Consider the following 21,296-nt stretch of genomic DNA (forward strand, 5'->3'; position numbering starts at 1 on the left):
GCCTTCCTTATCCTTCATCAGCTCCGTTCGATAAGTCTCTGACCTTGGGATGGAGATCCCAGGTTTTTATTGACCTGGTGCTGCCTTCCTTCACTCTAATACACTTAGAAGCTCCATCAAAGGCGGTCGTCTCACAAGCCACAGCCACCTGCCTCGATTGCTGCTCTGTTGGAGAAGCACTGGTTTGCGTCCAACCCTGAACTTGATGGAGGAAAACTCTTCTTCTGAATACAATTATGGGTGTTGAGGCTCAAAGAGGCCCAGTTTCATGTACACAGAAAGCAATTGTGGGCTGTTCTCCACTGGTTTGAGAGTCTGTCTACACTTCTCCCATAAATATAAATGATACCGTGCAGAAAAACATGAGGTTTTCCTCTGGTGGATGCTGTCCAGGTCAGATTCCTTTTTGGCCTTTTGTATTGTTATTTACAACCATCTCCCTGTTTTATTCACTTGAACTCTGAATTTTATCTGATTATCTAAGCAGATACACACAACAAAAAAAAAATCGACCCCCTCCCCAAAAACCCACCAATTAGCGCTCGGAAACACGCTAAAGCAGCAGCTTGTCAAAGAGGACATCAATAATGCAGGCTGGCGAGAGACCCTGGCTGCTCCACCACTGTCCTGCTGAACCCAGCCGCCTTTCTACCTGTCTGTCCGTCTGTCTGTCTGCCTGCCTGCCTGCCTGCCTGCCTGCCTGCCCGTCCATCTGTCTGCCCGCCCGCCCCGCCTCCTTGTGTCCTGCCAACATTTTTCTTTCTAAACACACAGAGCCGTGTATGTTTCTCAGCACGACTGCCTGCACTCGTCATGCACGTATCCTTGAGCCGCTCAGGCTATACACGCATTTGTTTTCAGGTATTTCTTGCAGATATGCATTCAAGGTAATTGAACAGACCATTCAGGTGTGAAATCAACACTTTTGTCAAATCTCTCGATTGAAACATAGTCAACAAGAATAAAGAAAAAAGAAATGTGTACAAAGGCAACAACACAATTTTCTGCCTGCTATAACAAAGCCCACAATAAACCATGTAATTTATAAAAGCAATGAAACACGCACCTTTATTTTTACTCCCCTCCACAAATTTGATACCAAACACACAAACGCACAAAAGATTACAGGAATGGAAAGGCCAGTCCACGCAGGGGGTGCGACGACAATCTCCAAGAGGAACCAACACCAGTAATAGTAGCTGCTGTTCCATCATACACGCCAGCAGAATAATAATCAGCTCTGTATAACACAGGCTAGCCGTCTTCGACAAACCTCTCATCATGTTCGTCAACAGCGGCAGACAAAATGGCGGGCTGGCGGGCAGGCGAACGGCGAGGGCGACAATAGAATAAGGCAGAATAAACACTGGTTTCAAGGTGTCGTTAGGGCTCTGATTCATGCTGTTGCCTTCATTATTCCAATGAGGGATGCTGGCCGTTGAACAGACACATACAAATATTCATTAGGATCTGTTGAGAAGCAGCTGGCAGCTCCAGAAAGGTGCAACGCTGCTGAACAGGTTTACTCTTCTGTCAAGGCTTCTTTTTTTTTTCTCATTCTTTTAATCACAGTCACAGGGAGTGTGGGGTGGGGGGGAAATTAAGCCTCAAAGGCCACACGGCGCAGGCACCAGGCAGCTTTGCTTTGTGTTGACTCAGTGAGCAACAAAGTGAAGCAGAAATTTCATCCGCTGTCTTTGTGGTCTTTGGGTGAAATTCTTCCATTTGGTATCTGACAGTCGCTTCTACCAGTTGCAAAACGCAGAAATAACAAATTGCGTGATGCAACACGCGTTTTTTTACTGGTCAGTTTATATCGTGAAATCCCACCTTTCGATATGACCGCAATAATAATATATTTGGCATAAATAAAAAGCTATTGCAATGTCATCACTTTGGCAACCCGGAACGACAGGAGCAGTTAAACTTTATTAAATATTGCAGGCTGCAAAAATCCTCCGGCGCAAATGAAGAAATTAATCAGCACACCCGATGCGACCCGTGAGCATCCTATTTTTACACCACTGCTTTTATTTCATTATTGATTTAACTGCATAAAATATGTAAAGGTCTGCAGGGGGAGGAGGGGCCATCAGCCGTGCCGCAGGACGGGGAAACAGGGTGGGAGCAGGACAATGTCGAAATAAATAAGTAAAGGAGGAGTTTCGCATGAAGAGGTGAAAATATAACGCAACATGAGAAATCACCCATTCATCGCAGTTTTCTTCCCTTGGCCTCAGCCATTCATTTCTGACATTGCGGCCTTGTGATTCAGAGGGAAAATCCATTCGCGGGTCCTCGGAGCTGTAAGTCAATAGTGTAACTACCCCCCTCCTAGGACACACAGAGAAGCCCCACCCTTTTTCCTTGACATCGCCATCACTACCATCTTCCCACAGTCCCCCCCTTCTGCCCACCCAATCCCTCCCCCACCCACTCCGCCCTGCTGACTGGAGCCCGGCAGCGATACCATCGGCGTAGTAAACTCTCCATTTACAGAGGAAGGGAGCGAAGTGCGCAGCAGCTGAATGAATGACGAAGCCAGCCAGCCAATGAATGACTTGCATAGTGAAGCTGTCCGTCCCGCAGCAGGAGAGGAATAAAGGTTTGATAGTATCAGTGCAGACATGTGTGGCATGTGCAGCATGTCATCAGTGCCGGAGATAGCGTTACACTGACACACGCACGGGCCTGGAGTCCTCCGGTCGGACGCTGTGTGTTTATTATCTGAGGCCCATTGTCCTCTGAGCTCTGCAATAATCAGCTGACTAATTGAATTAGATGGTGGCATAACTCATTCTAATGGTTGGAGCCAGGGCTAAGTTAGCTTGCTAGCCGGCCGGCCAGCTGCTACTCTCTGTCGACTTCCACCGGCCGCCCACAGCAGAATGGACGGTCCGTGTTTTAATTACAATTACACAAGGACCAATGGGAGCGGGGGGAGCTGAGAGGAATGAATAGCAGGTGAGGGGTCACATGCAGCAACAGAGGCACAATAACGTGCGTGTCTCAATGAATGTATGGCTGCAAAGGAAACTGTCATCATTATTGCTAATGCATATTGTTTAAAGGGAGCAATTAATTTGAGTAGACTGGAGCAGTGATTTATGGTGTGGCTGCTGTGAGGAAGCATCGAATGATGGCAGAATGTTGCCATGCTGTGTTTTAAATAAGATTCTTCAAATAAGTAAAACAAATAGCTTTGAATATCAGAAACGTTGATCTATTCTGGCATGGCAAGGATGCTCTTATTGTACGTTTCTTACACTGCTCCATCAGGTAGGGCCAGCTGGGTGAGTGAGCTGTTACAACCCAGTTAACGGCCTCCCTCAGACGACGGAAACATCCTCCGAATACCAAAATCCTGCTTTTCCTAGTGCGTGGGACCTACTTTAGGGTGAAAGATGGAGAAGTGCAGTAGCGCCGTGTCCTGGGGTGGAGCTGGGGTTTGTCATTCACTATAATACGATAAGTCACTTTTCCCAGCGCTTTCCTGGCCCATTTCAAATTCAATCAGGTGTGAAAGATTGGTTCTGGTGAATGAGGAGAGAAACGGCCGCAGTAAGCTTTGATTTTATAATACCAGCTAATCTCGTTTTGCTCATGAAAAGTCAACAGAATCTCTGCTACCGGAGAGATTAAGCGCCGCGACTCAATATCGCTGCGTGTCTGCTGCTGCTGCTGCTACAGTTCAAACGTCAGATAAATTGAAAGATTTGTTTCTCAAATACCGCTGCGGATGTTCCTCTGCACTTGGCTGCTTCGCTACTTGGGCAACATTCTGCCCATTGATGGTCAATCACTGTCGTGCCACAGAGCGATTTCTCGCTGACTGATTGATTCAGTCTCACCTGTTTTGACAGGCTGACAGGGACAGCGCACTGACCCATGAGTACGGCTCAGCTCTGAGACAGGAAATGATTTATCATCCACACTGACTTGGCTTGGGACTGCAAATGCACCCTCAGGACGGCACTTGATGGAGAGACACGGCTCATTCGTTATCGCAGAACAAGACAAGGTTGCACAATCCACATGTATCCAGAAAAGCAGTGATGCAACCAGAATAGAACGACACCGCGTACACAAAGCCTCACGCACAGCACAAGCAGACTTACAATTTACATACAGATTGAAAAATTGGATTAACGCCTCAAAGGGTCAACTTTCAAAAATCGTGTAATCATGATAAAACTTGCATGACAGGTCGAGAAGTTGGGAATTTAAGGATGAATTCTCAGGGATCGTTCTTTAAAAGGTTCCATCTGGGCAGAATAAGCCCTCACCGACCAATAATCAGAGGCTACAGGTTAGTTATACCGCATATACATAAGCGGGAAGTTGCTGCAAAGCTGTACACAGTAGTGACTGCACTGTAGGAGCTAAAATAGCAGCACTTTCACCACCATGCTGTGCTAGCAGATACATTTCCCCCAATCATCCCAGTCTTCAGAAAACACAACTTTGCTTTCAAAGATTTTCCGTGGTTCTCTGTCCAGGTCGACTGAATCTTGTGGGTTTGAGAACTTTCCATCTGACATGAAATGTCATGTCAATGTTGAATCATCCGATTAAAACAAAAAAGTGCTTCAAACTCTTCAGGATGAGGTCTTTGACAGAAGAGAGTTTGTGAGGTTTTATATGTTTAGTTCTCCCAAAGTTAAAAAGTAATGAACAGGAAACTGGTTTTGCATCTTGCTAAAAAAAAATATCTCAAATGAAAAACACGAACCCCCAAGTTTCCCAACTTTATCTTGCAGACTGCCAACACATCAAACAGGACCCCTGACACTATTTAATAAACACGGTCTCAGATTGAGGGTCATGATTCAACCCCTAAATAATGTCGCATGACCCTTAACACTCACACAAACACGCAAACTCACAACAAGGGCTGACACTCATACTTATTCATGCAAACAGTAACACACAACAGATCAATCCATCCACATCACGGTCGCTCAGCTGGAACGAAGCTCCCAGAGTCGTAGCTCAGCATGTGGCACGACTCCGAAAATCCATCAGAGCTCTGGCAACACACACAGATTTGTACAGACACCTCGCGGGGGCAGACAGGCAAGAATTTTATCCCCTGTGCAGCGACGGCGTCTGCACACAGGCCTTCCATGGTAACACAAACTGCGCTGCACGTCACCGCGTCATAAAAAAACAAGTTCACGTCGCTAAAGAAAGTTGTTTACGTCCACGTGCGGGTTGCTAAAAAAAAAAAAAAAAAAATGGTTTGCATTCTTTCCCCCATCATGCACCGCTCAAAGTTTAACGGCGGGGATTAATTATAGCTTGGCTCTTCCTTATCTCCACCCGGGCGAACCTCGGCTGAAGTCAACAACCGGAGCTGCACCAAGGTTTGTTTAATCACAGCAGCTTCAACGCTGCTATTTTGATTCGTGACCGGCTTCCGTCACACAGAAGTTTTGGACTTTTTTTTTCCGTCTTATGTTTTGTTGCCTGACCGATAAGCCGGTAAGATAGAAGCTAATGATTTTCCTGGTTGAGTCACTGCACTGCAGGCTGAGCAACAGCATGTAAGCAATGATTTCCACCTATTTTTAGCCGATACAGCGTTGTTATTCTGGGGATGCCCAAACAGGTTTTGAGCTGGGGGCACTGAGTACAGAGGTATGTGTGTGTGTGTGTGTGTGTGTGTGTGTGTGTGTGTGTGTGTGTGTGTGTGTGTGTGTGTGTGTGTGTGTGCATGTGTGGTTGTCCCATATGCCAAACACGGAGTCTCCTTACCCTCAATGGACGGGGCTTGGTCCTGGGCAGCATACAGCATATCCTTGAACGCCTGATGACAGAATAAGAAACATAATCACCCTCTGCAAAGACTGACACACCAAAACATCGTACGTGAGGAACTTTGGCCAGAACATTACTGTCTGTATCCAAAGGGTCCAGCAAAACATTACGTACGTCACTGCTATGTAAGAGCTGTCTTGATCTTAAAACCCCACCAAGTCAATGGGATGGCATAAAGATGCTGTTTTTAATTTATGAGCCAGCAAGTAAAGTAAGAAGCAACTTCTATAGTACAGACTAATGGAACTGCTTTATGAGATTCCATCTGTGATTCAATTAAAGACTCTTGGAGCATTTTATCACTACTTTGATTTGCACGGTGAAGGTGGTGTGTTGCAAAAGACATCTATTTCCCCTGTGGGTTAGACTAAATAAAACAGAGTTGCTGCATCACTCAGCTGGCAGAAGAATAAATATAAGAAGGAACAGTGATAAATAAACTTGGTCAAGATTAAGATGTCAAATAAAGTTGTTTGTTTTTTTCAAAAGATTATAATTAACAATTAATTAAATCAAAAAATAAAAATAAAAGAGCTGAGTCGCTTATCTTTTTTCAATCAAAACAAACGTGTAATTAAAAGGGCTGATTGGAAACAGAGGGAAAGAGAGGAAGATGAATGATAAGATGGAGATCACTGCGGCAGTTAAACGAGACTGCAGCACTGAAATTAGATTGATGCTGGAGATAATGGACGGGGAAACATAATTGCCTGGGAGCTCATCTGAACGTATCAGTCAGAAAAAGAAATGGAAGTGAAGCGAGTAACGCGAGTCCAAACTTGCCAAAGAGACTGATGGCAGATGATATCCGGAATTGCAGATAGAGGTGTTTAATATATTTTATATTTGATAATTTATTTTTTAAATGTATTTCTGAACGCTATATTTTTTATCAAAAACTTGCATGTGTATTTGAATTATTTTCTATTTTTTTCTTTCTGTATGTAAGCCGAATTTCATTGTGCTTGCATGATGTCAATCAAAATCTTGAATTTGGTGCTCATCGCAAGTCTCCAAACAGCTTCTTTCTAGTGTGATACGAAGTCTGTGATCCCCAGTCTTCCCGAGAAGACCCCCAAAAATTAAAGTAGCCCAATGGTTAATTATTGGGACAATCTTTAAGGCTCAGCATCAAAATCTGCATGATGGAATTACTCTGACAAAAACTGTGGTTAAGACCTTTCGTGTTTTCCCTCTGATCCTTCCAAACCGCGCCGTGCAGATTCCTATACAACCCACTGCTTTGCTAACACGGCAGTGTGAGTAATCCACTGTGTGGGGGCGTAAACCACTCAGGAACAGCGATGCATTAGCAGCAGTCGGATTGTTGCCACTTTTGCTCCTCTGTGAGTTTCTGTGCGTGCACAACGAGACTCCCACCGCTGGGCCTAATCCAAAAGTTACACATTTCATCTCGATATACAACGGAGAGAGAGAGAGACAGAGAGAAAGAAAGAGAGAGAACGCACAGGAGACAAACCAGCAGCCGCTGCAGCAGGGGGCCCCAACAAAGGCCCACCACCGATCTGCCAGTAGCCCCTCCCCTTGAACAAAAGGTGAGAAATGGACGTTCAGACGTGAGGTATTGCCATGGTGATGGAAGTGAGGATACCAGGGTGTATTTATTTCTTTAAGAGAACGGACGAAGAACCTGCAGATTAACCTGTGGACAGTAACTCAGCCGCGCCCACAGAAGCCGTCCAAGTGAGCCTCTGTGCATTGACGCGACGTGAAAGCGAGCGCCAATAAACTAACATACGTGACACAAGCACTACAATAAGGTCAAAGTGAGGCTTAGGCTGTCTGTATCGGCTCAATCCAGCACCATCAAAGGATCCTTTAATACCATAAGTGGACCCTAAACATAATATTTGAGTACTAGATGGGGCAACGCTGGTTTCTGACACTTGAGATTGTTATCCCTGTGCTTGAACACGTCGCACAGTGTCCGTCATTAGTCTTGAGAGAGAGAGAGAGAGAGAGAGAGGGAGAGAGAGAGAGAGAGAGAGAGCTCCGGCTCAAAGAGGGAGCCAGTGGCGGATCACTTGAATCCTTGCGCCGTGTGTCTGAGTGGATCCCTCCCCCTGAAAGAAGAGTGGAGAGGATGGAGGGAGGGGAGGAGTGCTGCAGAGGGCAGGCCTGGTTGGGGACCAGATGTCCTCCCAGTGGGGGAGGAATGTCGAGGTGAGGATGGGAGGAAGGGAAGAGGCATGGAAAGGGAGGTTTCTCAGCGGTTGCCATGTCTGTTGTCGCCACAGTGTTGGTACTGTTCAACACGCCGATGAATTATTGCACAGAATTTACGAGATGTAAATCACATCGCGGCCATTTGCGGTTTGCTTGACACAAGTGCAACGCGTGTTTGTCTGGTGAGGAAATTTGAAATGCGCCACTCAGTTTAATAAGAGAAAGACAAGGCCTCACCTCCGACCAAACATCACTCACTGAAATCACACAGGCACCTGTTCCCCATCCGCATAATATCACTTTGAGGGCTTGAATTTGGAATGCGAGCCTCCACCGGCGCTCTCATCATCCTCCCCCTCCATCAGGTTCGCACAAGTGATTAGACTGCAGAGGTAAATGCATAAGTGGCCTTGTTCTCCCGCCCACACAACCTGCATGCCTCTTATCTGTACACATCTACATCTCAACTATTCCACGTAAACCTGCATTCAACAGTTGCTGTGCCGCATTTCATTTAATGGTCCTCGAGAAGGAAAAAAAAATCAGTGTAATCAGTTTTTCTTCACCTATTAATTTATGATTTCAATACACATTTTTACATTTAAGTACTCTTCCAATTGAAACCTATTTATATGCAACCACCTTCCTTCCAGTCTAGAGCCCCTGTCAATACCCACCTCCACATCAAAGATCCATTTAGCATATAGGGGCATAACTACAACCCCACAGGATAAAGCTCACACCTAATTAGCCCATCACTCAATCCCCTTGTCAATGCCTCCGTGTCCAAATGAAGTGCCTTACTGGCCAGAGCTCCACTTCCACGCAACAACCACCTTTGCCGCATTCACCTCATCTGCATAGAAACTACATGATGGACGAAAGCAGAGAAGCACAAAGACCAAGACACAATGGCGGGCGCTAAGGAAGGGCAGAAGCACCAGGAAGGAGGTTAATTGAGCCGAGATGCTTACAAGTCGAGGTGGCCAGCTGCACAGACCGCAGATAAAGATAGAGTTGTGACATGTTTTTTCGATGCACGTACCAGAGGAAGAAAAGCCCTGCTGGATCAGTGTGGAAGTGTGTCATTTAATAGAGAGATAATTGTGTTATGATATGCCGCAGTGGCCGCACCGCACGGCAGACAGCAGAATCAGCACATAGCTGTCGCAGGGAGTTACTGCTGAGCGCACTGACATGTGGGCATAAGACATGATTATTTTTTAAAGACAAAAAAAATACTTTATATTGTGAGTCACTTCATGAAAGAGGTCTTAAAATAGTAATGCAGGCATGTACTCTACATGTGGTCAAGCGGGTCGGTGATGTTAAACATGATTTGAAATAATTCAATAACATCAAGAAAAACTGGTTTGGTGGTACATATTTGAATTTTAGGTGCATATTTTAAGGCTACATGTGCAAAGATATGACAACTACGCTAACAGTAGATAAAAATCTATCGCCATCCATGTCAGGTCAGCGAGTGCTGAGTGGAAGACTGAAAGTGTAAAATGGCTGGTATGACCATACATCTGTCCCCAAGCACACAAACCTGCAGTCTGTGCATACAAATAACCCGTAAAGCCGGCGGCAAGCGTTAGGATACAAAAATCACTAAGACAATCAATGAAATCATCCATTTTCCAAATGTCCAGCAGATATATTTCATATCTCGCCATTATCATATTTTAATTTTAATGTCTGAGAATGTTGTCATTGCACCATTTATGAGAGGCTGGACCAATCCAAATGTCTACCGCAGCTCTTATTCAACTCCATGCAAACATCTAGGGCATGTTTCCAAAATAAAACCAGTGCACTGAGTTTCTGTTGAGTCTGAGATGCAGTCGAGGTTGAAAAGAACAGGCTCTTTGTCTATAATTCATGGGGCTAAATGGAATGGAGCAGTGTCTCCTGTCATTGCACGCTGGTGCTGAGCCTCTTAAAGTCTGCAAAGCAAAAGGCTGAGGTGTGAAGGTAAAATAATCCTCAATCACAGAACATCTCACAACGAGGACTGTCAGCAAACAATGGTCTCTAGACCTAACACATGGCACGTCGCGCAAGATTAGGGGTCAAGTCCTTCATAAAGTCATTTTTTTAGGGTAAAAAATTAACAAAATTATATATTTTTTTAAACTAAAAATAATAAGTTATTTATTATTTACAGTTAAACAAACAAACAAACAAACAAAAAACAGAGACCAAATATTTAAGATGAAATCTCTGGTAAGATAATGACAGGTTGAAGATGATTTTTCAATTTTCATTTTTCAGCACATTTTTCGGCACTTAAGTTGCATTGTTTCGGTAGAAAAAAAATATTTCATGAATAAGGTATAAACGTATCAGATGTAACTATCAAACCCATTGGCAATGAGTACAATCACAGAAATAAAATGAGTGTTGAGAAAAAACTAACAAAAAAACAAACAATGGTAGAGGTCAAAGAATAATATCTTTGATGTGGGGCAGTGCATCTTGCATCACAGCATTATATACACTGAAGAAAACCCTGAATATTTATTTTTCTAAATTCAAATACCATATTTATGCATTTGATAAAACCTTGCATGTGACTTCAATCAGTAGAAACAAAATAATCGAATTGTTCATTAAACTATTAATTTTGTTTATATTCATTCAGTGGTTTAAACGCTAACAGACACAATAAAGATTAAACGCTCCCTATGGCTCTTCACAGCCGCAGTCCATTCCCCATCCATAAACAAAAGGACAACCCTTATCTCCCGGTCCTTTACAGCTCTCAGAGGTAAAAACAAACCAAAACTGAAAAATATAATAGAAGCCTTCAGGAAATATTAATTTATATTTACTTTCTACTGATGTAACCATGTTTTTCCATAAGTTTCGTAATTTTCCTTCTCCTAGTGCTCATACTAATAAGGTGTTATGTTTATCAATTATTCTAAACGCACGGAGGGAGGAAAAAAAAAATCACTTTACCTCATACTGAAGGTACTGTTTCCTCCACTCGGGAGTAATGTGGGACGAAAGATGCTCCGCGAATTTCATATTGCCGGAACACGCGTCCCCCTAGAAGCTCCGAAAGGTGTGCGAGCGGCTGTCCCCTCCGCCGTCGACGCTACTTTTGTTATTTCAGTCAACTTGGCTGCGCCGCTCAACATGCGGCGCGTCAAGCCCGGCGCACTCCGCTCCCTCCTGCTCCTCCTTACTCCACTTCTAGTTCGTCCCGGTCCGGTCCGTGCGCTCCGAGCCGGTGCCGTCCCGCATACTATTTCACCGAAGCACGGCAACGTCTTGAGAGGGGGGTTTGCAGGTTTGACGCCACTTTTTTTTAGAGGAGCCGCTGAGTGGCTCGGTGACTTTGCTGCGTCCCTCCCCGGGCAAGTCTGCGGGCATTGCGGTCCGCCATCGCTTTAGAGCTACAGCGACGTGGTTGCGTCAGCAGAGCGCGCAGGCGGAGGGCAGCTGCGGGCGGTGTTCGTGGTAGTGGGACCTCCTGCGAAACACCAGTTGGCAGTGCGGACACGGGGAGGGGGCTTTCAACCGCTCGTTGAGATTTCTAACATTTGTTTGTCGAGGTTGTTTCGCCAGTAGCACCTTGTTGCGCCCCTGTAAGCAAGACACGAAGCACTGATGAACTCATTGCAAGATCCACCCTAAACTTTGAAGTTGGTAACGTTCTATGTTTCGACTGTCAAGGGTTCAAAGTCCATCAAACGCAACTTCACGTGCTCAAATGCGCTTCTTCAAAGTAGGAAACACTTTGGCGCCTGAGACCTTATTTGCTTCCGCTTTTGACGATTCGCGCGATTCGTCCAGCTGACTTGTCCGACTTGTGCTAAAAACACATAAAAATACAAAATATAATAATTATACTAATAATGCAAAACGGGACAACGCAATAGTATGCTAATTATTATGCGGAAACATATTTTAAACAAATCCGCATGTACATGTGGGACAGAAAAGCAGACCGTGAAAAATAAAATATGAAACCACAAATATTGATAAGAGAGCACAACTATTGGTGGTGGTCAAAAACTGGATAGTAAGTAAATGCAATGAAAGTGAAATATAAGTTTTCTAAATCCAAACGAAACCTTCAATTTTAGAACAAGTGCTTGCAGTGCTGAAACTCTGGCGTTGGTCATGTCAATAGCACCATCTGCTGGACTAATTGCAAAAATACATCCTACCGTCTGTGATTTGCTCGAGTTTTATTCATCAGACGTCAATAAAGACAGCATGTCACTGGCAGAGGATGGTGTATAGCACTATTGAGAAAGTCAAATTGTATTATTTTATTGTGGTTGTTGGTTGACTCCCATAGCCGGGCCATTTGAATCAGGTGACTTAACGTGATGAAAGTAGTACAGACAAGTTAATATATTCACTTGGCCAAGCCAAGGTCTGCTGAAATCTACTTTACCTGAAAAAAACAAACAAAAAAAAAACAAAACCGTTACACTTAATTTTGACAACAACTCGCATGTTTACGGTTTGCGTTATGTGTTTGTTTGTTTTTAGAGCTACCCGGCAGAATGTAAGCGGAACCTTTCTCGCTAGCCGAAGATTGACCGGAGTTTCTAATTGGTAGGACTGGAAACGGACCAGTGGTAGAAACAAATCCGACTACAACGGATTGTTAAAGATCACATATTAAAATTTGAATCAGCGAGTGTATATTATATTCATGGTGCAGGAGATCCAGTGACTCGATTTGCCTTTATCGCATTTCTCACATTTTATCGCCGCACGTCGTGGCTGACGGCGGACCAGCGTTGTAAACAGTCGAAACAATGGCTTCTGGCTCACCGTCGTCCTCACCGGACACTGCGACGGGCTCAGGTACGGATCCAGCTCGGCCCGACACGGGGGAGCCCCTTGGTGGGGCCGGTTCTGACTCGGACTCGGATCTGGGTTTGGGTAAATTTGACTGCAGTGGCATGGAAATGGGAGACCGGCTGGAGGGGGACGAGCTGGAGCGAGAGTTCGAGTCTGCAGCCGACCGCATTCGGGATTTAATTCAGACGGCCAGCAGGGATCAGCTGCTTTACCTGTATGCTCGCTACAAACAGGTGAGTGTGGGATTGGCGTTGGCCACAACCAAAGTCGTCAAATGACCGTGTTGCAGCATGCAGTCGACACAGGGAGCCCTGTGTGACAGCTGTCATCGGTTGTGTCTGGACTGGATCGTCCAATAATCTGATTTCTTTCCTACTTTTTTAATCTAGGCTAAAGTGGGAAAGTGCAATATACCTAAACCGGGCTTCTTTGACTTTGAAGGGCAGAGAAAATGGCAAGTACAATAAAATTGAGTTTAAGCTTTGAGTGAACCGTTTGTCCCTAATGTTACGCTTTTGCATGTATTTATCTGATTTTGCATATAACGTTAACGTGAGTGTGTTTGTTTGTAAAGGAGCTCTATGTGCACACACTGCATGTGTTACTGTGATCACACAAGTTTCAAAAAAACAGAATGAAATCTTCTGTATTAAATTGAGGACGTTATTCAAAAACATAATTTCATTTATAATCATTACAGCAGTCAGGAACTGTGTACATTTGTAGTTAGGTTATGTATTTGCCTATTATTTGCTAATTTAAAATCTTAATCCCTCAGTAGATGAAGAGAAAAGACACCAACAGTGAGCCTGTGCATGGGAATTGGTTCTAACATTTTCTGTGATTTCAGGCAAGCCTGGAAACAGCTGGGAGACATGGAGGCAGAGCAGGCGATGCAGGAGTACATTTCCTGTGTCAACATTTTAGACCCTGAAGGCAGCACCAAGGTAAATGGAGCCATTTGTCAACCACTAAGCCATATTGCACATAACAGTGCTTTATTCTCACATAAGGTATGGGATTCTGCCCCTGTGTTCCCATGATAACGTGACAAATTGCCCCTGATTAGGCAGTGCAGTTCTAAGCCAGCAGAGGTCAGTGTCACTCTGTTCATGGCTTTAGGTCTGACAGGAGCTCTTTCTTCACTTCATGCGACAAATAAAATAAACAAAACATAATTTTGTTCGCAGTTATTTATTGTGCACTGCAACAATTTCTTGCTGTGTGCCTTTGGTTTATCTTCATGTGTAGTCACATAAGGGCGACTGTTTTTGTTTCTGTTGCCGATGGTGTCAGGAGAGGTGCGTTGCCATGGACAGGATGTCCTTTGGGACGGAGGCTCAAGTTTCAACAACAACCATTTTTTTTACCGTCTGCTTAGATGTGAAACATCATTGTTATGCATTATTGGGAATACATCTGGAGGATATTGCTAATGTCATTGCGTCATTATTTTCTCATCAACATGTGAGCCTAATGATGTAGTAGAAGTATGACAATTCATTATTTAATAACGCTACATACTGGAAGAAATGTCAGTTTTTAAAAGCAGCCTTTTTTAAAAGAGTGACCTTCCAAACAGTAAAAGTGACCAGAACAAACATTACTAGATTTTCTTTCTATACATTATCTGTATCAGCATTCCCAGACATTCTCTTCCGTCTCTCTGTTACCCTCTTTTCTTCTGACCCCCGCCTTTCATCTCTCCCAACTCATGCCCTCATTCTTCTCCTCCCTCCACATTCAAGCCTCTTTAATAGCGTCACTGTCATCCTCACATCCGACCCTGACGCCTCCTTTTCTCTTTGGGACACGCGTTGGGGCGGTGCTCGCTGAGTCCATCACACAGCAGCAGCACAATGCCGGGGGGGGGGAGCTCAGCAGACAGGCCGGCGAACACCGCACCAATACCTCTCTGAAAAGCAGATGATTGTGTTAGTGTTAACAAAGCACCCGAGCATGGCAGCGGCCATTCTTTTGGAGGTGCAGTCAAATGTTGTAAGCAGGAGTGCATAGACAGGGGAGGCAGTGGCGGGGTGGGGGAGGATAATAGCCAGGCTTTGACCTCCGCTCCCGTCTCAATTGTTGAGCAGACACCGGGCTCCAGATTACATTATGCTGCAGGCTAGTGGGGCCGGTGCATCAGCGAATATTCCGACTTTCTCAAGTGAATTATGTCGTCCCCAAAAGTGCACACCCAGTTATTTTGCCGCGCTTGTCGTGTTCTCTCCCACTCTCACTTTTCTCCGAAATCAGATTTGCGTGGGTCCCTTTTGTGAGTGGAGGTGGGCCCCCGAACAATAGGCGCCGTAATAAAGTCCTGCCTGAACTCAATGTAATGTTGTATTCCGTGTTTTTATTATTTCATTTTTCTTTTGAAAGGAGAGAAGATGAACAAAGGCCACAGAAAGGCGGCCTCAGACTGTTACATGTTCACCAGCAATGAGGTCATTTTCTGAAAGCCACAAGACACTTGCTGCCAAACTGCACATTGAGAAGTTTGCGTGCGCGTGGCCCTCCTATACGAGCAGCCATTCAGCCCTTTGTGTTGCGCAGAGGGTGCAAAACAATCACAGCAGTTTCAGCCTCCGTCCGTGTGGGGAAAGCAGCCGTAGCTGTTGAACTAGGCTACACAGTTGTTTGACCCTGACTCTCACCGGACTATAAAGTACATCCACGAGTCATATGAAGTTTGTTTAAGATGTCTTACACCGCTTTTGATAGTGTTGTTCTTTCATTTTTTGGGATTGTGTTTCATTTGGCAGGAAGGAAGAGGAGCAGACAGAAGAACAGGAGGCTTTGGAGGAGCAGCAGTCAGCTCACTGTACAAAGAGGAGATGATCAGGTACCTGCAGCACAGTGACATACTTGCGTCAGTTTCGCAGGTTGCATTCAGACTTCACACACACACACTTTGATAAGCAATATGATCTTGGGATTTTCACATTATCATCTGAATCTTATTCGGTGAGATGCATGCCCCTCCTGGCCTTCCACTGTAACTGACTCTTATCACAACTGTTTTTAAAAATCCTCTTAGAACTTCAGAATGACAGCGTATTTAGCCCTCTGTTTACAGTCCCTGCTGTAACTGGTGATCTGTTTTTGTTTATGTTTCTGCATAGTTGCAGGCAGTAAGACAACGTCTGGCCTGGTGTTATTACTGAAGCCCTCCAGACATGAAGGTGCAGGGCAGGCAAACAAAGTTATTTGGTCCTCCACAGGCCAGTTGGGGGCCACTTTGTCAATGGCAGGCTGCCATTCTCACTGTTACAAGTCAGTAGATGACAAAAATGATGAGGAAACTGTGATTTGATTTTCAAGGCAGGGAAAAACTACACAGTGTCGCTCTTCACGTCGAGGTTAACTCCGTCTGACTCTGGCATTGTCACCCACTGGTGTTGATGCTCTGCTTGATTATATTCAACAGAGCGTAACGACAGTCGGCACCCTGAGGCGTCATACAGTCCTGATTTATGTTAATGAAATATATTCTCCATTTACTCCTGCCCGGCGGACTTACTCAAGCTTAAAAAGCTCATCTTCATTTCAATGAGAAAAGGTGCTCTTTTGGAGATGAAAATGAGATGTGCGGATCCTGCAGGTTTCCCTTCTAAATGGCGGCACGTGATTAGTATGCACAGTGACGGGAGGAGGCGGCCACAGGCTCCCCTTTTTAATTACGCCACGATCCGGAGGGGTGCCTGCGATGGGAGCGGAGAGGCGGGGGGTTGTGGTGACGGGAAAATTGGTGGGATGTGTGGAGAAGGGAGGCAGGTACAGCAGGCTTCCCAGGGCGGCGCTCCCCTGGCGGCATCCAGCGGCGGCGACTCCCCGGCAAGGAGGAGGAGGAAGTCATTAGCATGGCGACGGCACACCCGCGTGCACACACAAACATGCGCTCGGCGCCATACGTCGACGCGATTGCAGCTGAATCCATGCAGAACCTGCCCAGAACTGTCACGTTCACTGCTCTGCTGCTTTTTCAATTTCCTCTTCTTCTTTTTTTTTTACACTCTTTACACACAAACCCAGCCTCCATATTAAACAGCTAAGCACCTGTTAACCAGTCCGACTTAATTGCTTTGCCTGCCTCTGACTGTGCTCGCTTGCCTGTGAGCCTGCGCGGCGTGCGTATCGACAAAAGTCTTGATTGATTAGCAATATTCCTGGACGACTGAGCTGATCAGCGTGTGATTGAGGAGGATTTGAGCGCCGCGTTTGTAATTTCTCACACATCCGCCAACCCACTCACCTCGAAAACGTGTCCCGCGGCCTCGTCGTCCTGCCACCGCTGCCGCCGCCGAGTTATTTTCTGAATTCTTATTGTTTCTCCACATACCGTCCACGTTAACCAAAGTTCTGTAGGGGGGTGTAATGTGTGTCTGTGTGTCTGTGTTTGTTGTGTGTGTCGGAGAGAGAGATAGATGGCGCGGTTGTCGTTTTGATCAGCGTGAAGCTAAGGCCAGGTAGATGAGTGTTCTCCGCCACTGTGGCCAGTTCAGTCTGATGGATGAAGGACATATCTGCCAGTACACCAGGACTGGACTCACACATGAGGGGACACACACACACGCACACACGTACGTTAAAAAAAAGTCTTTGGTACTCCAGCTGTTGTGATGACAAAGTAGCTTGTGACCTTCCCAGCATGCATTGCGGTGTTGTTGTTGTCACATTGTAAGGACCGTCATTAATCACCTGTTTGTTTATAGCCTGTGTGTGTGTGTGTGTGTGTGTGTGTGTGTGTGTGTGTGTGTGTGTGTGTGTGTGTGTGTGTGTGTGTGTGTGTGTGGATTCAGCTCTCTCACCATTGTTTGTTTGTTTGTGTTCATCCACCATAGTTTTTTGTTTTTTTTACTCCTTTTGAGAAACACACACAGCCCCACACGGACCCATTTTGAGGTTTTGACTGGTGAGTCATTCTCACGTCAGCCCACTTCTGTCCGGACCGCCGACAAAAGACTGATGGGCCAGCCTATTGATTATTTGCCGCAGAGACGGATGGCGGCCACATATCAGGGACGCTCTGGGGTCACCGTGGCCATCAGACGAGATAATGGGTGTGGCCCGGCACGGTGACTCATGAATAAACATGGCGCTGGTAATCAGGAATATGCAAATGAACGTGCTCATACATAAGCCATCAGTTCCGGGCAGCGTAATGAGTTATTCATAATTTATGGCAGGCTGGAGAGGTGCAGAGAAGAGGGAGGGGAGGAGTGAGAGTTGTAGATGAGAAGCATAAGAAAGGCAGGCAGGCAGGCAGGAAGGGTCACTGCAGCGCTGAAGTTCAGCTGCGGCTGCTTCTCACTGCCCGTCCTGGAAGTTAAGTCTCCCAGGAGAGAGGGACAGTGGGTTGTCCTCCTAACCCTAACCCTAACCCTGGTCCTCTGTCTTTGTGTGGCGCTGTTGAGTTTTTCAGCAAGTTTTTAATACGGAGGGAGAAAGGTCACTATTTTGAAATTTCTGCATCTGAACTGGCTGCAGTTCACTTCCTCAGAATGACGTGAGTTCTGTGGCGCTGCGTCCCTTGAATTTCATGGGATTTCAAAATGTTTTCAATCATCTTCTATTTCAGTTTTCCTTTTAGGCTGCGTTCAGACTGCCAGTCAGAATCTGATTTTTAGCCCATCCAGATTGAAAGGATGGCTCTTTTGTAGTCTGAACAGTCAAAAATCACATGTATCCGATTTTTGCAAAGCGGATTGAAACCACCTTTGGGGATGTATGGAGAGGCAGATCCCACTTGGACACTTGCTGAAAACGGTGTTGCCCTTTGAGAAGGAATCTGATTGGAATCGGATTCATCTGCGGTCTGAACACAGCCTTAAAGTCCCTTCAGAAAAATGTGCGACAGCACAGGCACCACAGCCGTTTCATGCCTGTTGCCTTATTGGAGTGATGCCTGAAAACGATAAACCCAGTTTTGCTCCACAGTCTCAGATTGACCTTGCGCAGGCCCATGTTCACCTCCTCAACGACGGGACACATCTGACACGACGGGACTGAATGGGAAGTGAACACAATGTTTGCACACAGGCTCGGTGAGGCCTGCCAGGGACTGTGTCACGTACAGGAACTGGGAGGGAATTTGGTCCTTGTCGGTGAACTGACTTGCCGGGTGGGTGGGTGAGCAATGTGGGCTTCCACTCAGACAGCGAAGCACTAAATTCAATTAATCTGAATGGCCGGCCCGGGAAAGAGGGAGGGGAAGGCGTAAAGCTCTAAATGAGATTTCGCCCCTTCTCTCCCTCCACCACCACCCTCCACCCCACCCCACCCCTCTCCCTACCATCACCAGCACCACCTCCAGCCGTGCACCCTGCACCACCACCACTACCCCCCCCCGACACTCACTCCTGTCCCCAGTGCCAGCAGGTGATTAGCGACAGAGATGTTATCAGCACCGCGATGATGCCGCAGCCACTGTTTGTGTGTGTGTGTGGCGCGTGCCAGCGTTCCCCCGGGGATGTGGCGCGTGTCACTGCTGCTGTTGGACAGATGACGGGGTTTTCATTGTACTTTACGCCTTTGTGTGTGACGACCGTCGTGACAGGTGTTTGTGGCTCAGCGTCTCTGCAAGTGTGCGATGGTGTGTAATCGGCCTCATCCCAAATACTAAAAGCAGGTTTTTTTAATCCTCCACTTTGGTGCAGCCCAGCCAGTACTGAGGATAAACCGACTGCATGGGGATATTTTTGAGAAACAAAGCAAACTGTCAACAATGAAGATTTGTTGAATTATTTTTGGCTGAGTGACAACAAATATGTATAATAATAAGAGCAAATTGAATGCATCTTGTCTTTACTGCCAAGTATTTTTATTCTTGTGATTTGCTCTGGAGCTCAAATTAATTCTAATAAAAAACTTCACAGGATTATTTATTGCATTCAAGAAACAAAATGAATAAAGGCCATTGTTTTAAATGTCATTGTATGAAAAATAATTGAAATCTGGGCGAAGGTCTTCTTGCTTTACCATTAAACCTTTGACCTATTGTAAAAAAAAAAAAATACACGTATGATGTCAAACATTAGTATCCCGAACAAAAAATTTCAATTGACATTTTTCTCTCTCTCTTTTTTCTCTGCTCCGCCACTTTCAGGGAAGAGGATAAGAACATCTTCGATTACTGCCGGGAGAATAACATCGACCGTGTCAGCGAGGCCATCAGCTCCCAGAAAGTTGACGTCAATACTAAAGACGAAGAGGTACCAATGAAGCCCGAGTCCAGAAATATGTCGTGTATACCGCAGAGAACCGGCTGCAGAAGAGAAATGATCCACCATAAAGGTGTCAATGAAAACACTCGGAGGGAGGGCGTCAACCGAGTGCAGGAAAATAGGAGGAGCATTATTTTGCTAACACAAAAGTAGACGTTGCGTACAAAAGGATCTTGGTTAACGTGCCCTGAAGGTCAAATTTAACTCCTGTTTATACTGTAGATCTTTGTTTTTTCACCCAGGTCTCTGGTGGAACAGTGTTTTACGGTTTTGAAATGCAAGTTTTGGATAGATCCAAAAACTTTCAGGGTCTCCAGAAAACAAGCCTCCTGCAGGAACACTCGTTTTAGCATCACACAAACCTGCGTATTTTTAGCACACACCTCCTGAAAGTTGAGCTGGCAAAATAGTTCATGAATGGACTTTTTCATTTCTGCAGACTTTATGAAACAGGTGTTTATCTAAAAATAACCAGCCTTACTGGCAGCCACTGTTTAAAACAGCTCATTTCGCTTTTCCAGCATGATGCTTTCGATGATTTTCAAGCCACACACACACACACACACACACACACACACACACACAAGCGGGAACTCCACCAACCTCCAGCGAGGTTTTATTTTCCTGGATTGACCTCGATATCTATTCATCTGCGCTGGGTTCATGGCGGCTTGGGCCAAATGGCTCAGTCCCCGCTTGAGTCCCATCACAGCCACTCTCCTGATGAGCAGGCAGCACGCTGCTTGCTGGATTCCCACCTTGAAGGCCAGATGGTTGAGGGAGGCGTACAAAGAGCTTTGTCTGCCCGCCGCTTTTGTTCTGCTTTGATCGCGTGCAATAATCCCCGCTGAGCAGTAGAGGGCAGTGGCACAGTTTAATACCATCAGAGCGCACGGACAGGCTCGTGCGCTTCATCTTTGGAAGGTGGTGGGATTGAATTTTGTTTTCACTGTCACATGGATCCAGAGTTTGCTAACAAAGAAGACGTCACTTCAAACTGCAACTTGGAGGAGGATTTTCACAACAGAACTGAATTTTCACAACAGCTCCTCATTAGTTTGGCTCCTTGGTTGCGTTTGTGAAATTATCCAACTATTTCTACTATTACCACTATGGTAATAATTATTATTTTAATAATAATGGAAGAATATGTTTTTCTACTAATTCATTGAAATATTTTGAGCATTGTTCAAGAAAGAAAGTGTTATTTTATCTTTATGACACCTT

The 21,296-nt window shown here is 45.4% G+C and overlaps 2 protein-coding genes across 2 annotated transcripts in view; one reads left to right on the forward strand and one right to left on the reverse strand.

Annotated features, from left to right (window-relative positions):
- The window catches only part of xpr1a (xenotropic and polytropic retrovirus receptor 1a), a 51,905-nt gene extending 40,246 nt beyond the window's left edge, over positions 1 to 11,659 (reverse strand). Inside the window, exons 1-2 of the mRNA XM_076022882.1 lie at positions 10,978 to 11,659; positions 5,758 to 5,809 (exon numbers count right to left, since the gene is read on the reverse strand). Of these exons, the coding sequence (XP_075878997.1) occupies positions 5,758 to 5,809; positions 10,978 to 11,046 (121 nt within the window). The 5' untranslated portion in view covers positions 11,047 to 11,659. The remainder of the gene's footprint in view (positions 1 to 5,757; positions 5,810 to 10,977) is intronic.
- Positions 11,660 to 11,764: 105 nt separating this feature from the next.
- acbd6 (acyl-CoA binding domain containing 6) overlaps positions 11,765 to 21,296 on the forward strand; it is a 29,284-nt gene continuing 19,752 nt past the window's right edge. Inside the window, exons 1-5 of the mRNA XM_076022883.1 lie at positions 11,765 to 13,076; positions 13,233 to 13,297; positions 13,694 to 13,790; positions 15,609 to 15,688; positions 19,952 to 20,057. Coding sequence (XP_075878998.1) covers positions 12,798 to 13,076; positions 13,233 to 13,297; positions 13,694 to 13,790; positions 15,609 to 15,688; positions 19,952 to 20,057 — 627 coding nt within the window. The 5' untranslated portion in view covers positions 11,765 to 12,797. The remainder of the gene's footprint in view (positions 13,077 to 13,232; positions 13,298 to 13,693; positions 13,791 to 15,608; positions 15,689 to 19,951; positions 20,058 to 21,296) is intronic.

The sequence above is a fragment of the Nelusetta ayraudi genome, unplaced genomic scaffold (genome assembly GCF_046127955.1).
Source record: "Nelusetta ayraudi isolate G7.1 ecotype Tasmania unplaced genomic scaffold, CSIRO-AGI_Nayr_v1 ptg000013l, whole genome shotgun sequence".
NCBI classification, from domain to species: Eukaryota; Metazoa; Chordata; class Actinopteri; order Tetraodontiformes; family Monacanthidae; genus Nelusetta; species Nelusetta ayraudi.